General features: G+C 43.7%; 1 protein-coding gene across 6 annotated transcripts in view; it reads left to right on the plus strand.

Moving 5' to 3' along the window:
• The first annotated feature begins 283 nt into the window (after positions 1-283).
• The window catches only part of LOC116947725 (metastasis-associated protein MTA1-like), a 28,966-nt gene continuing 12,721 nt past the window's right edge, over positions 284-16,528 (plus strand). For 3 of the 6 annotated variants that reach the window (XM_032963766.2, XM_032963767.2, XM_076071039.1), the window contains exons 1-13: positions 284-572; positions 2,801-2,868; positions 3,134-3,227; positions 5,533-5,677; positions 6,287-6,350; positions 6,616-6,733; positions 7,662-7,770; positions 9,150-9,249; positions 10,536-10,724; positions 11,591-11,665; positions 11,783-11,841; positions 12,484-12,596; positions 12,739-12,956. In XM_032963766.2, coding sequence (XP_032819657.1) covers positions 545-572; positions 2,801-2,868; positions 3,134-3,227; positions 5,533-5,677; positions 6,287-6,350; positions 6,616-6,733; positions 7,662-7,770; positions 9,150-9,249; positions 10,536-10,724; positions 11,591-11,665; positions 11,783-11,841; positions 12,484-12,596; positions 12,739-12,956 — 1,380 coding nt within the window. In that variant the 5' untranslated portion in view covers positions 284-544. The other 3 variants (XM_032963769.2, XM_032963768.2, XM_032963770.2) reach the window with 3 other exon arrangements.

The following is a 16,528-nucleotide window of genomic DNA, read 5'->3' on the forward strand; positions in this document are numbered from 1 at the left end:
AGACGCTCGCGCTCGGTGTCGCGTGCGAGCGGGCGGGAGGGCGCAAGCCCCCCCCCCCCGTCCCCTCCAACCAACACGCTCCGCCCCTTCTCCGACACGCCCCCTTCGCTCTCTCTCCGCGCGCCCTCGCCTCGCGCTCCCCCACCCCAACCCCCGCACTCGCCACGCGCTCCTCGGATCCCCCCCCACTCCCTCCCCCCACAACGCTCGATCCATTCCACTCACCCCCCCTTCAGCTCTCGCCCCGCCCCTCGCCCCCCCACCGACCCTTTCGCCCCGCCCCTCGCCCCCTACCCCCCCCCGCCCCCCAGCCGCTCTCGCCGAGCGCTGCCCCGGCGCTGGTGAAGACGACGCGCGCGGCCGAGCCCCTTTCCCGCCAATTTGTCGGCGATAAACAACAATAATAACAATAACAACAAAAAAACAACAGTAGGTGACAAATTTACCTCATTAAAGTGACGGAAGACGAAAAGGAATAAGAAGGAGAAATAAAAAAAAGAAAGCGGAGTCGGTCGGGGTTTTTTTTCCCCCTCGCGTCGCGAGGATGGCGGCGAACATGTACCGGGTTGGAGGTGAGTGAGTGGATTTAACCCCTGAGGGGGGGGGGGTCCCTTCGCGCGACGGCACGGGTCCCCTTTCGCGGGGGTTCTCCGCGATTAAGATTATTATTGTCTTTGAACTACTGCAAGTCTCGTTCGTGCGCGATTGAGAGTCGTGCTCGCCGACGATGTTTCCTCGGAAAGTCATCTCGGATCGCGGCGGCCTCTCCCGATTTCCCGTCCCCTCGCCGGGTCCCCTGTTCCCTTATACCACTCGCTTCCCAGACCCTCACGCGTTGTGGCGGGCGGGGGGGGGCGCCCAAGGGCCCCCCCCCACAACTTAACAAAGCACCCCCCCCCATTCCCCTCACAGCACGGCACACGCCGTCGTGAATACAACCAAACCCCATCACCGCGCACCATCAACACCATCTCCGTCGTTCGCCTTAAATTTCTCGTCGGGGTGGTGGTGGTGGTGGGGGGGGGTGGTCTGCTCCGATGTCGGCCCTGAGTGTGGACCGAATGGAGGGAGTGAGAGAGATAGAGAAGAAGGAGAGTCGGGGAGAGGGAAGGGAGAGCGCTGGGGGGCGGTGGTGGTGGTGATCGTGGTGGTCGCGAGGAGAGCGGCCGATGTCGAAATACGGTCCGGGATTAAAAATGGCGATGGTGACACATCCAGGATAGCCGAGGGCTCGGCCCTGCGTCAGGGTTCACTTAGTCGCGACACACTTTATTATTATTTTATTATTATTGACACCAAAAAAACACACATCGTGGTCATACCGTCTTATTTGTGTGCCGTGTGTACTGTCGTAGAGTGTTACTGTAATGCAGTCGCCGCTCGTACACTTGTTTGGTCTCTTCGAACGACCCACGCCGGGGACTGGATGAGGGTCGCTTCCTTTCGGCCCTGCGTCAGGGTTCATTTGGTCCGCGACACTTGGTATTAATTAATTGTTGTTTTAATCGCGGTTTTACGTGGTTTTTTCTTTTTATATTCATGTGTGTGCGCACGTGTGGTAGTTTTGAGTGCATTCGCTCACACTTATTTGTGAGCGACCACAACACCGGTACCAATAGAGCGTAAGGGTTCGCTTGGTCCACGGTACTTTTAGTTTATTATTTAACTCACGTTTTTTAAGAAAAACTCGTCCCTTTTCGCGTACGACAATGCGGTCACACAGGTACATTCGTGGGGCAGTAAAACAACTTGATACTCAGCCCTGAGACCGAAGGGGTCACTTCCCCTCTGCACTTAGTCCCTGGGTCACTTCACTTATCCGCAACGCAATTGTGATTTTTTTACGTTATTTGACTTTAATTGTATCATTAGTTGTACTGTTCGTGTTTATAGTTTTTAGAGTTGTACGGCAGTATCCATTTCACACTGGGGGACGAGAGTAACTTTCATCTACTCGGCCATGTGTCGTCCACTGTGGCCAAGATACGTTTATCATTATTACTGTTTCGTATCCAATAAATGTTATTTGTGTCCTAATATATAGTCACGTTCACCAATCCGCACTGACGAGCTTTGTCAATAAAGGATGGTCAGCGTAACCCAACTACGACTGCGCAGCAGGGGGAGGTCTCTTGTCCAGCAGTGGATTTCCGAAAGGATCTACATGGAACTGTTTAGTCGCACGTGTCCATTTGTGGGGCTCTGAACCGCCACCATTACTGATGCTGGGACCTTGGGTCCTTACCTGGTTCAGGGTTCACTTGGCCGCAACGTTTAATTTTTATTTATTTATGTACATTTATATATTTGGAAGTTATATACATACCGCAAACAGTATTTCATGTATGTACGCATGTAGGGGGCAGTGAAAGACCACAATAAATGCTATGCCATCGTAGTCGCCTCCCTCTGCGTTGGGGTTTATGTTGCCCGCCCCACGCTTGAATTTCACTCGTAATTTGACCAAACGTTTTGGCTCCTACGTACACCAATACTTGTTATACATTATCGTACACATGTGCACGGTCGTTATCGGGTCGGGAATGACCACCCACGGTGGTGAAGTGTGGTCAAAAAGTTACCACGATCCCGCACGACGTGGAGATGTTCTCTTCCAGCAATGGATTACAAAAGGGCCGTACATGTCCGTGAATGACCACAGCACCAGCGTGAGGTTGCCTGCCTCACTCTTGAGAGCAGCATAGGGTTACTCCTGTGTCTGATCCCCTGAAGGTTGCGTCGTGGCTCTTTGCTGGTCCCAGTTCCTTTATTGTAACAACATCTGTTGCTTTCGTTGCAGACTATGTCTTCTTTGAGAACTCTTCAAGCAACCCCTATCTGATCAGAAGGATTGAAGAACTCAATAAGGTGAACTTCACTGACCCACTGCTCACTTTGAAATGTCCCATGGTATAATAGAGTAGTGTTGTCCATTCCGGAACCCGACAAGTCATTGATAGTATTTTACAAAAAGTCCCCAAATGCAATGTTTTTCTTTCAGTGTTTTTTAAACAAACTTACTGATTGTTTTGTTTAATTTTAGTGGTCATTATGTACTTGTGCGGTTTCACCACAATAACACCAGGCAGCTGAGACTTGTACTAATTCTGAATGTGTTTGTCGCTGGTCACAGACGCCGAGTGGCAACGTGGAGGCCAAAGTCGTGTGTTTCTACAGGAGAAGGGACATCTCCAGCACGTTGATCACGCTCGCTGATAAACATGCCAGTAAGTGCTGCAGTGAGCCTTCAACGCAACATTGAGGCAAGGCGGCAATATCATTCTTAATGGGACTTTCAGAAAAAAATATATCCTCTTAATTATCCATCACTGAAATTCAACCAGCAGATTTTGTATTCCGTAAACACGATGGCTCACATCGCTTGTTGCCTTAGCTTTAGACTGAAGCAATCTGGCACATTTATCTGGTTTCAGTGTTAGTTTTATATTGGCATTTGCCTCGTTGTGAGTAGTAGACACATCTGTGGTGCTTGCATAAGACTTGAGTGGTTTGCAAGTTAGCAAATTATTCCATTAAATAAAGACACCCATCGTAATGAAGCGGCAGCCAAAGAATGGGAAGTGTCCGAGAGAATGTCGACCGAGGAGATGGAGTGAGTAAAACAGATTCGTGTGCAGGCGTGAGGGGGAATACTGCATAGCAGAATCGTGAGAGATGGCATTGCCTTGGGGGATCTTCATCAAGCAGTGGATTGATTCAGGCTAACGATGATGATTGCCCTTCATCTTGAAAGAGCCCAGGGTTCTCAATGTGACCTCCTTTTTGGGCATTTGCTGAAATTTGCATGTGTGTAGAGCCTCACCATTTTGCAAAACCAGTCCCACATTGCATCCTTTTAATTTCCAGTTGACAAAGATGTGTCGTGGGCCTTGTGAAGAGTTGTATTCAGGAACAAAAAGAAGTGTCTCCATGCCCTAACCAAACTCGTGTATGGAGATGTGACGTTGTTGTGTAGCTCTCCATTTACTCAGATCCTCATTAAAAATAACGTCGAGAACAGGAAAGCATTAGAACCCTGCTGATGTGATTTTTTTTGGATCAGTTAAGGTTCATTATATTATTAGTGATGTAAAAAGATGCAGCTGTGGTTTACAGCATACAGTGCATTGTTACATCAGGCCTTGCAGTTATTTACTGTAAAAGGAATGTGCTCCAAAAGTAGTGCTGATTTTGTTTAATTCTAACAGCACTTTTAAAGAAGATGGATGTTGTGTCAGTGACCGAATGCTTGGAAAGTATAATCTTCATCTCTATTGTGTCATTTTATGTAGAAAAATGTGCAGCATTGGGCCTTGTAGATGACGTTTGTGCCTGCAGGCAAAGACTAGGGCTGGGAAGGGGTTAAGCTTTGCTGGAGTCATTAGGCAGATGTTTTTGAAGCGCAGCATGTAAGGGGTTTCCTGGTTGGGCTGGCAGGGGCTGTAACCTGTGCAGACAGGTCACGGCAAGTGAGACGTGCCGAGTCGTGTGGCTTGGGTCACTCCGCATTTGACGCCTGTGTGGAATAATGGGTGGGGGCAGGGGGACGGGGTGGGAGTGGAGGAGGTGAAGACAGAAAGAGTTAATGTCCCATCTGAAAGAGGATGAGCAAATGGACATTTAATACAAACATCTATTGTTTCTGCCTTAGAGTTTTACTGACCATGGCTGTGGATGTAAAAAAAAAGGTTAACCCCTTTGTACATTTTGGCTTAAATAGTAGGTAATATCCTTCATATGAGCATATAATTTGTATCATCGAAATGTATGTGAATAATACTGTAGGAGCATTGCAGAGTGGTTTTTGGTAAATCACATTTAGTTGGCTTTATAATGCTCATAGTTATTGATACTTTCTAGTTTTTGTAACTGGTTGTTTTCACCGAGAGATTTTGAAGAGTATAAATGCATTTTCATCCTATAAATCATTAAGTGTATGAATAGTCAAGTTGTTTAACCAGGTAATAATTCAATAGACCAGGGTAGGCTTATTTGCAAGAATGACCTGGGAATAGGATGCCACACTCACTTATTTTATCATACGTTTTAAAATTGGAATGTTGTACTGGGTTTTTCCTTTTTTTGTGATATATTCTCAAATTTTTCATGGAATATCAAATTTATAACAGCACAGTTTTTGATAAGGTGCTCCAGTTTATTCATCCCTCCTGTTTGTGTCTTATGAACCTAAACATAATGGCGGATGGAGCGATGATGGTGATGCAATTATTAGCACACTGGCAACCTCGGTTCAAATCCCAGCTACAGCTAACATCGGTGGCGAGTGATACCTGAATTTGTCCTGGGGACCCCCCACTTCACCATCGAACACCGACCCACGTAGATAAGTGGTTTCAAACAACCATCACGGCTGACATGGTGTGGTAAGGCCTTCATTCAGCAGTGGATTGACAAAGGTTGTAAGATAAACAAATAGGTAAAACTACCAGGACCTGTGTAACTACTTCTGTCGCATGCTGCCGTGATGTGGCTTGCATTTCTAATGCGTAAAACTGACCTGACGCACGTTAGGTGGTTCTTTGTTGCATGAAACAGAGGAGATGGAGGAAGAAATGGAGAGCGTGGATGACCTTTCTGAGAAGCAGAGGCATCAGCTCAAACACCGTGAGCTCTTCCTTTCTCGACAGTTTGAGAGCCTCGCTGCCACACACATCAGGTACGTGAATACCTCTCACTGAATTTCAGCACCCAAGTGCCATGTGGAACTATGTCAGGGTCCGTTATGCCAGTTTGACATTGGATTTGTGGCAGCTGTTGAAATGCAGATAAAATTTTGGTTCGGTTGGAGCAGATATTTACATGTTATGTGTATGATGTGTTCCTTTGCTAAAATGAAGTAGCTGGCGGGTTTTCGTGTCACAGCCAGAAAGCTGAAAATTGTAATAAATGACTAAAACCCCCACTTTTTTACATATTGGACTGGTGCAAACCTCGGATACTTTCCCCAGATTTTAACCGGCTAAATCAAGTATGCAAGATATGTTTTTACACCTCATGCTGTAGTATGGTTACCTGGGGTTTCCATTGAGGGTTTACCATAGTCTTGTTTACTTTGGGCAAATTGTGTTATGTTGCATTTTTAACACTGGCAACAGTCTTTGGTTGCCGCTATAATCAACTTAGTATATTTTGCTTGGTTGCTGATCATAAGGATTATTTAAGTTGTTCATTGTCAATGTGAAGCCACTTTTCCTTCGTCAATTAGGCTGTCTGCGATAGCCAAACAGTGCAAAGCAATTAATGTAATGCCCATTCCTGCTTTTAGGGGGAAGTGTAGTGTGACATTGCTGAATGAAACTGAAGCCCTGTCATCGTACCTGGAGAGGGAGGTGAGAACACCTTAAAGTTAGAGAATCGTGTATCTCGAGATTGTAAAATTATATACATTGTTCGTTTTATTTGTAGACTTGTTGACTTTGATGCTTCATAGCGAATGTATTGTTTCTAGATTGTTGCACGTGGCTGAAATTTTAAATATTCTCCACTTTGTTTACTTTCTCGCAGTATGGTGTTATCAAAAGGAATAGTCAATGGTGCTGTTTATAAGACTGCCTTGCATCTCTAAGCTACATGCTTCTTTTCTTTCATAAACAGGACTGTTTCTACTACTCTCTGGTATACGACCCAGCTCAGAAAACCTTACTAGCCGACAAAGGGGAAATCCGTGTTGGACCAAGGTACCAGGCAGATGTGCCAGACATGCTGAAAGAAGGTACGTTGAGTACATTTCCACACACAATATTTTAACCAGACCAACGATTCTATTACCCTTATTTAAAATTGTTATATGTCATTGGGCACGGTTTAAAAATGTAAAAAAAAAGTGTTTCCTTTATTTTACTGGCATATCTATCTATCACCTTGCTCTTCTCTCCAGTTTGTCAATCTCAGTTTGAGAAGACAATATACCCCAGGCTGAAACAACATCACATGGTAGCATAACTTCTGGTTAAGGGTTGGATGGGCATGGCTGCTTGCTTCCTGTGGGAACACTGTTGTTTGTCATGTATTTATAAATATTTAACTTTAACAGTAACCCCATTAGATTTGTTCCATGTTAATTTTGGAGAATTTTAATACAAACACCAAAAGCAAATACTGTAAATGTCAACATTTGAAGTGTGCGTTCATTAATTAATGAATGCGAAGAATGTTGTATTGGGGCATTGTATCATCTCTGCATTTTCTTTAATTTCAGTAAGAAAAACCTCCCAGCAGTTGTTAATTTTTTGCAATGGTGGTTGTGAAATAGTGATGGTGGTGGTGGCAGTTGTGTCGTATGGCTGCAGTGGTGTGACAAACTAGGATGCCCTGCGCTTTGCTTGGAAAGCTGCAGTACACCCGAGTAATGAGGCTTCACACCTAAACAGCCGAAAAATGTATTTCACACAGCACTGGCAACAGCTCTGATAAAATGCCTCAATTATAAGAATAATGCTGCTCTTGACCCATGGGTGGTTATGCGTCTTTAATTTTGTGGGCGGGGGGGGGTAACGAAATGTGAAAATTGTAATTTGCCATTGTGAACAATCAATGTGTAAACGACCAAATTAATGGAATCCTGGTAGTTGAGTCCTGTTAGGTGTACGACTGGTTCTGAGACTGGTGTGTTTGTATGTGTGTGTGTATGTATAATCAAGGTCCCGACTTTGAAGATGACAGGGACCAGGTGAAGCTGGAAACAAAGATCTGGGACCCCGAAAGCCCACTTACGGACCGGCAGATTGACCAGTTTATGGTGATCGCTCGGTATGCCATTCGTGATCACCTAACCTCAGAATAGCCATGGAACAGGGAGGGCTGTGCAATCCTTTTCTTTCTAGCTTTGTGTTTGTTCTTTTGGTAATTGTGAGAATATTGTTGTAAATATTTGGCCCTTTGTCAGTAAAACTACTGGGTGAAATTCTCCCCATGCGATGTTGGTGATGGGGTTGTTTGACCATACTTAACCACGCTGGTCAGTCATGGAACTTTGGTCACTGGGTTCATATGGCAATCCATTAACCGCTATGCCACTGCTTCAGCCCATACATTATTACTATTTGTGAAACAAACCTGTAACTGGAACCATGGTGATATATCCTTGACCATGGTGTACCTCTGCCTCTATGAATGCTATTGCAGGCAGTGTAGTGAGGCATGTGTTGTGGAAGTTGCCATCTGTGAAAGGCGTGTTACGCTTAATTTTGTCGAATGCATTTGATAGATTTATAGAATTACACAACGGAGCCTGTGCTATTGGCTCTGCATGTATACAATATCTTTCCACCTGTTTGTTAGAATGGCAGTTTTGATTGTGCCGTAAATGAACCAGATGTAATAAAATAATAAGATATGGTTGTATTTATATGGTATTTAAATGCATTTTTTTGCAGCAGGATTTATTCAGGAAAGCTTCAGTGAATAAATGCTGTTTTTTTTCAGGAAAGCCCCAGTGGTTTCCTGCATTGGGATGTTTGACCAATTCCTTATTTTTATTGAGGGTTTTAGATGTGGAAGGATACTTCAGTTCCTGGAGGAAATTCATAATGCACCTATTCGAGGGGATTACCCCCCCCCCCAAGTGTCCACAAAGACGATTTGCAAACCCATTTGCTGTATTGTTGTCATGACCAACTTGGGTTTGGTAGTCTCACAGATGAACTATGCATGACAGGTTGTTTTAGGATCTTGTTGCTAAATGGTGGCAAGCTGAGTGCATTAGAGCAAAACCATTAATCTCGTGTATAGGCTCCCTGCCTTCACTATTCCGTACTAACCAGCGTGGTGAAATATTGTCAAATAACCCCCACAACCTGCATGGCATGGGGAGCCCCTTATCCAGCAGTAGATTAACAAAACGACTGTACATGTTTATGTACACCAACCCATACTTCCAAAGCAGTGCATAACAGGCATGTGTAGCCTGCCATGTCTGGATAAGATTTAAAGTTTTATATATTTTACGAGTGCACAGAGTATACGCATGTCAATTGAATCTTAAGGATGTGTTGTAATTGTTGGTTAATGATAAAAAAAACATGTAATGTTCACATGATGGCATGCTGCTTCAGTGTTATATGTCTATGTACACGTGTGCTGTGTTCGTGGGTGTCACTACCTGATTTTTTTTATGCATGGTCCCACAGTTCGGTGGGTACATTTGCCCGTGCACTGGACTGTACAAGCTCCGTCCGGCAGCCCAGCCTGCATATGAGTGCCGCTGCCGCCTCCCGGGACATCACACTGGTGAGCCTGGGCCCAGCGCCCCCTTCTGGCCCGTGTTTTGTAACTGAATCCTGTTAAGCTGAGGAGGCAAACATGCGGCCCATGAGCCGTGACGCACCTGCAACTTCATTTCATTCTGTCCGCAGCGACATGCCTACCCCTCTTTAAACGGTCCCGCAAACAACATTTGTCAGCACTGCAAGCATCTTAGCCATACTAGTAAGGTATTAGAGGAACATTTCTGACCTGCAAGACTCTAATTTTAGCATGCATAGTCACTTTTTTTACTGCATAGGGCCTCTTGTGGGGCGGATGTGACTGTGAGGTGTGTGGTAATGGCTGGCCCCGGAACAGTTATTGATAGTTCTATTAGCCTTGAGTAACAAAAAGTTTTCCCCACCCTTGCTGTAAACCAATGTTATACTGTCAGAAGTAATGAAACGTCCGGTTCCTAACCTGGGTGGAGGAGATGGGCACCAGCGCAAGATGTCATCGTATTATGTACTTGTTATTCCAAGCAATGTAGGTTTTTAAATATTTCAGTGACTTTGTGTAGGCCACTTGTGCTCAGAATGGATATGGAAGCAAAGTATTGTAGATTTAATCAGAATGAGGAGGTTGCGATGGGTGAAAACTATTTGCAGGATGGAGAAGGGCAGGTTACCGAGGCAGGAATTGGAGTGGCAATCAAAGAGAATACCTCATGCCAGATGTTGGGTTATCTTAAGAGCAGACTTTCGTAGCAACTGTGAGATATGGTAGAGAAAAGGATGTTGATAAGTGTGGCCACATCGACATTGGCCGTGGTGACATCATGATCTTGGCTTATGTTAAAGTCATTTAATTACAATTATTGTCGCTGTTATACTATTTCTGGTCAGTAAGTTTGAATAGTAATAACATTAGGCATGGCTGTTTTTGTATTTGGACAGATTTGTATTGCAGTACAATTGGTGACCATGCAGCCATGTATTAGCTTGCAGTTTAGATGAGTTAGAATGTATTTTCAATTCAATGCTTCTTGACCGAGAAGTGGATAATGATTCCGAAGGCGGAGCCTAGGTTATGGAATGGTAGCCAAGAGAACATGCCAGAGATGAGGACCACCATACATGTGAATCGAATAAATCAATTAAAGTGCAGGAGTGAGATGGATTGTGGCATTACATGTAGAAGCAGTGAAGAGGAAATGGATGATGATAACAACACATATTTTTATTATCGTCTTCTTGTGGGTACTTCTGGGAAAGGCAGCATTTTTTTAAGGGGACTCATGCTCGATGGCTTTTCCATGCATCTCCAAATAGTTCCACGCGATGGACACGCTTCACCGGAGCACGTATGAAGTGGCGAAGGCCATCGGCCTGCTCGTGCCGCAGGGCGGGCCAGTCTTGTGCCGCGACGAGATGGAGGAGTGGTCAGCCGCTGAGGCCAACCTCTTCGAGGAGGCACTTGAGAAGTATGGGAAGGACTTCACCGACATTCGACTCGACTTTGTAAGTGAGCCCCCCCCCCCTGCTTTTGTGGCAATGCTTGTAAGCGGTCGTGTCTAACTCCCCCCTCCCCCCATGGCTCCTAGAAAAGGCTTAGAATAGACACATTTTAATCCGCAGCAGTGCTCCTTGGGAGTAGTTGCTATATTTCCCAAAAGCCGACCTTACCTATTTCATTTAGCAATTCTCCAGGGGCCCTTGTCTTGCCTGCTTATCCATAAGCCCAAAGAAATACATGGAACCGAAGAAATATTGGTATAAAACATTTATTTGATCAATCACTGCTCTGGCAGTCAAGGACACCACTGTGTTTGGGAACATGAAATGAGAAACTGGTCATTAAAAATAAATAGCCGTTTTGTTCGTGAAGGATGGAAGGAAATCCCAAATGTTATTTTGTTAATGTTGGCAAAAGCAGCGATGTGATTTATGTTAATTGCCATGCATTCTCTTCCCAAGGTTCCTTGAATTTCCAATTTAAAGGAGAGTACACAAAAAACAAATGGCTGTTAGGTTTTTAATATATACCTAGGTTGTATCCCGGGCTGTCTGACACAAGTTTCAACCTTTCATGAGAAATAAGCTATTTAAATGCTGTCTTTTGTGCCATTATGGCACTAGTGATGTCAGAGGAGTAACAAGTGAGTGACCTGTATCAATGCAATGATGTCCCATAATCTCAAAACACATGTTCGTGATTTTAAAGTGTTTTCTCACTGTTGAACATTAAAACTTGTCAGACAAACCCAGACACATCCTCCATACTTATCTGCATATTTTTTTGAGATGTATTTTCCTTTAGACCATTGTTTTTAAAGGATAAAGTCTTGGCCTGCAATTTGTATGAACAAACATTGCTGTTTTTGCAGCTTCCTTGGAAGTCACTCACCAGCATCATCGAATATTACTACATGTGGAAAACGACAGACCGATACGTGCAACAGGTAATGTGTTGCTTCCATGAAAAAACGCACATTGATATTTTTTGCCTGGTTTCTTTGTGCATGCCAATGTTCAGTCCCGATTGACAGGAAATTGATTTTCTGTCTACTTTTGTTCAGAAGCGGCTGAAGGCTGCAGAAGCGGAGAGCAAATTGAAACAGGTGTACATCCCCAATTAGTGAGTAATCCTTTTCTTCTTCTGCCTTAGAGTGTTGCCATTGTAGCTATCGCACAGAATCACATAATCCAAATGTTCCAGGTACAAGGTGTTTCACCTTCTTGGGAGGATTTGAGGATTCATTTTTAGAGGAGCTGAAATATGTGCCAGAATCACTCGGTTCCCTGAGTGATTGAGGCTTGTGTCTTGATGTCTCAATAGTGATAACATGACTGTTGAAACACCCTTAAATTGCATTGTCTTCTTCATTTTAATATTTTGGTGAAAAAAAAATTTAGACTGCTGTTTTTGTATGCACAAGAAATTCAGTAAAATATGCATTGTGTATTCATCCTAGGTTATATTTGTAAAAGATAATTGAGTCTCGGTGAGTGCTCACGTGATTATAAACAAGTTTGTCTCATTACATTGAATAGCATTTTCTTGTACTAAATTATCTAACCTCATTTAGTGAAGGAAAGCCTCACATTCTTGAGACCCTTTTATTAAGATTTTTATTGAGATAATTTGGCCATTCTTAAGATAATGCTTGTAGAACAATGTGTGCAGCATCATTTTCTATATTAGCTATCGTGTGAAGGCCTCTCACAAGCCAAATGAACATCTGTTGTTCCGATCTTGCCCTCAACATTTTCTGTGCAGCAACAAACCCAACCCCAACCAGATATTCACCAAGCAGGGGGTGCCCAATGGCTCGGGCACAGCAGGGCCCGGCCAGGCTTCAGGAACCGGCAGAGCCTGTGAGAGCTGCTTTGGTGAGTCACCACCCACTACGTCCGAGCGTGCATTAACTTCACCCATGCTGCTGCACAAATATTTTTTTGTCCTACTTCGCTTCTCGACCTGTGTGACACGTGCTGATGACACTGGTTGTGACGTGCGCGCTTGTGTGTGCAGCATCGCAGTCACAGCAGTGGTACTCGTGGGGCCCGCCTGCTATGCAGTGCCGCCTGTGCTCCTCGTGTTGGACCTACTGGAAGAAGTACGGCGGGCTGCGTCTCCCTACGCGCCTCGACGGGGAGCGCCCGGGCCCGAACCGTGCCAGCAGTGGCCTGCCCCTATCCATCCAGACCAGCGAAGGCACTCTCAAGTGTGCCGTCAACGGTTGTGGAAAGGTATTGTCTTCATCATCATCATCTTCATGATTTGTCCACTGCTAAATGCAGGCATTTCAGATTCGATCGACTGGACCAGGGGTCAGCAATCAAAATAAGAAGAGCCTTTTTTTCGAATTCGGTAATGAAAATAGTATATTTCAAGAACTGCAATGCAAGTGAATATGAGATGGTCCTTAATAAATGACGTCACCAAGCAGTCCTTAAAGAGCCATATTTAGCTCCGGAGCCACATGTTGCCAACCCCTGTACTAGACTGACTGTCATCCATACTTTGTTTTAGCACCTTAGGGCAGTTCACAACACTTCTCTTTATCTCGCACTGCTCCACTTGGCATTCCTTCTCATCGTTTCTTTTTCCAAGTTCTTATAATTTCCCCAAGTTCTCAGTTCAAGAAACGTATCAACTCTTATCTGTTCCATATTTCGATTTAAAGCTTTCGTGACTGCAGGGATTAATATTCTTGGTTCTTTTGGTAAAGTCACGTAGAAGGGAAATAATAAAAAAACTAAAATAAAACAATAAAAATATATGTTTTATTTTTATTATTGTATTATTTCCCTTCTACGTGACTTTACCGAAAGAACCAAGAAGATGTTCCATATTTATTGTGCATTTTGTTTCTGGTCACTTGGCATTTTGGGCCAGTCCTCAGCAACTGATAAAAAAAAGTCCCTTGCTAGATCTCACAGTCTGATGGTTGCGTGCAGGAGCTGTAGCCCTATCTCCGTGGTGGAGGTCCGTTCTCTCTTGCCTGCGCTCCGCCGTTAGTCTTGGCCGTTATCTGTCCAAACGACGTGTCCTGTCTAAAGCCCACTTTTATCGACAGTCAATATGATATTCTTTGGTTCTTTCGGTAAAGTCACGTAGATAGAAATAATAAAAATAAAAACCACGATGTTTCGATCGCAACACAAGCGGTCGTCATCAGGACGACCGCTTGTGTTGCCCCACCCCTCTTTTCTACGTGACTTTCCCGAAAGAACCAAAGAATATGAATTCCTGCAGTCACGGAAGTTTTAAGTCAAAAGTCAATATAATCTCTCTAATTATGTTGTGTTTCTCTTCCTGTGTCTCAGTGTAATCTCACCATCTCACGGTACTTACTTTTCACGTGTTGGCCAATCTGTTCAATTCGCACGATTGAAGTGTATTCCCTACCCCCAACCCGCACCCCTGAGCTTAGCACAGTTAGCTACGTACGGTTCAAAAGAAATTCAACATACATACATTTGTTATTCCAAGCATGCATATCTTAATGCTGCTTTGCATAATCTTCAGTTGTTAATTTTTATTTGTGAATGTCCATGTTTCTATATGATATAGCAGTTAATTTGCATTGATTCAAATATTTCTTAAGTTTAGATTACCAATGGCACTCTAACCCGCTCTCGTCTTCCAGTTGTGTTCCTCCAACAGATATACTTATTTGTTCAGGGAACTTATATTGTTACTTTTTTCATGCAACCTCTGTCGATGTTCAATTTTTGTAAATGGTTTTAATTTGGAAGTACTTTTTTATTTTATTTAAGCCTTGGATTGTGAATTGGGATGACTGCATCGATATCTTCTTTGGCAAATACGTTTCCATAGTATACAAGAGCTAGGTGTATTGGGAATTGATATAGTTTCGTCCAGAATCGGGTTCGCAGTATGTGTGTTGTCGGTGGTAGAGAAACCTCATTGTAAATGCAGCAAGACGCTCACCCCTCTCATTCCTCGATTCAATGCCCAACTTACCTTTTGTACTCCCTGCACCTTTTGCCGACTTTTTACATTATTCACCCATTACGATGTTGTGGTTTACTCTCCCGTAGAAATGTGTTCATTTCTTCACATTTGGTCTATTGCTTCATCTTCATGGCTTGTTTTTGGAGCATTCTATTTTAATTATCTTCAACTTGTGGTTCAAGAACCTCCATATTATCTGGGCAACTCTGTCCCATGTGCCCTTGAAACCTAAAACGGTCTGGAAACTACGTGATTACTTATTCTTGAAAGTTAATATTTGGTAGTTTATTGTGATTAATTCTTCTTCTTTACCCTTGTTTTGTTTATTATTAATACTATTTCATTCATTGTGATGACATTAAGGCAAGACTGTATTTTTTCGATTATAATATGTTATTGTAATAGTGACTATAGTTAATTTGTAATAATGAAATAGTATAATGACAACGTCAAGCAATACAGTGAATATTCAATAGAGTGATCTTTCTGAAATGTTCTATAGTCACAATCATCAACAATCAGTCATGGAAAATTCAATAGATTCCGATTAGCATGGTTGGGTACGTACGGTGCAAATTTTTTTCAATATACACGTACATTATCTCGTGAGGCAATTTTTATCGTGTAGCATAATAACATAATAAATGGCAAAACAGCATATTACTCATATCGTTATACCTACTATAATCACCCAGGAATGTCTGCCCTTAATGCTCGTGACGTCACTCCACATCGACCAGCCCCCCTCCAAATGGACACCCCCCCACCCCTCATTAATAATCATGAGCGGGTGACATCACTCAATATGGAGCACTCCCCCCTCACATAATCATGCGCAAGTGACGTCACTCCACATCGAACAGCCCCCCTCATTAATAATTATGTGCAGGTGACGTCCTCCAAATGGACACCCCCCCATTATTATTACCTACTATAATGAGCCAAAAATGTCTGTGCAACGCTCGTGACGTCACTCCACATCGAACAGCCACCCTCATTTATAATCATTAACCGGTGACGCCCTCCAAATGGACCCCCCCCCCCCCATTCATAACAATTAGCGGCTGACGTCACTCCATATGGGGGGCTGAGGCGCCTTCTCCCCCCTCCTTGGCGTCAACTGACAACCATCACTACAAAGGCAGAACCCTCATGTCACGTGATCTCCGTAACGCTATTGAGACATCAAAGTAAAAAGGACGTCATGATGAACAAGGGATTATAACCTTAAAATGAAATAGGTCTGTGTCACCACGCCCTTACAAATTGCACGCGCATTAATGCAGTAAATATCACGTCGCGGTCTGCTTTTCACTTGCAAGTTTCAGATTTACTGCAATACACCCGTCCTTGGACAGGCAAAAGGCTAGTATTTATATAGCAGCATTAGGGCAGTTTAGCTAAATCCGTTATACTTAACTATCTATGCTCTCACGTCTATTCTCGCTCTCTTTGACCCGCACTGACCAGTGTAGTGAAGAGCGGTCAAAAACCCCATAACCAATATGGTGTTAGGAAGCTCTCATCCAGTAGTGAAAAAACAAAACGGCTGTACATCTTCATATAATTATAATATAAATGCTGTGATATTTATTAAATTACCTGCTATATACTGTTATTCAGGCTGGACGTTGCCCTGTAAACACAGTCGTAGCTGGCATCATTATAGACTGGTAGTGCAGCCTGAATCACAGTCACTTGCAACTCTTATTTCATCAAACACGTTCATTGCAGGGTAGTTGTAGGGGTAGACGATGCTCTTAAAAATTACTGAGAGCAGGATGCCTTCCCGATTTGGCCATTGCAACATACAATGTGCAGACTCCATCTGAAGAATCAA

This window comes from Petromyzon marinus, chromosome 31 (assembly GCF_048934315.1).
Source record: "Petromyzon marinus isolate PM22_M1 ecotype Great Lakes invasive population chromosome 31, UKy_Petmar_22M1.pri1.0, whole genome shotgun sequence".
In the NCBI taxonomy this organism is placed as follows: Eukaryota; Metazoa; Chordata; class Hyperoartia; order Petromyzontiformes; family Petromyzontidae; genus Petromyzon; species Petromyzon marinus.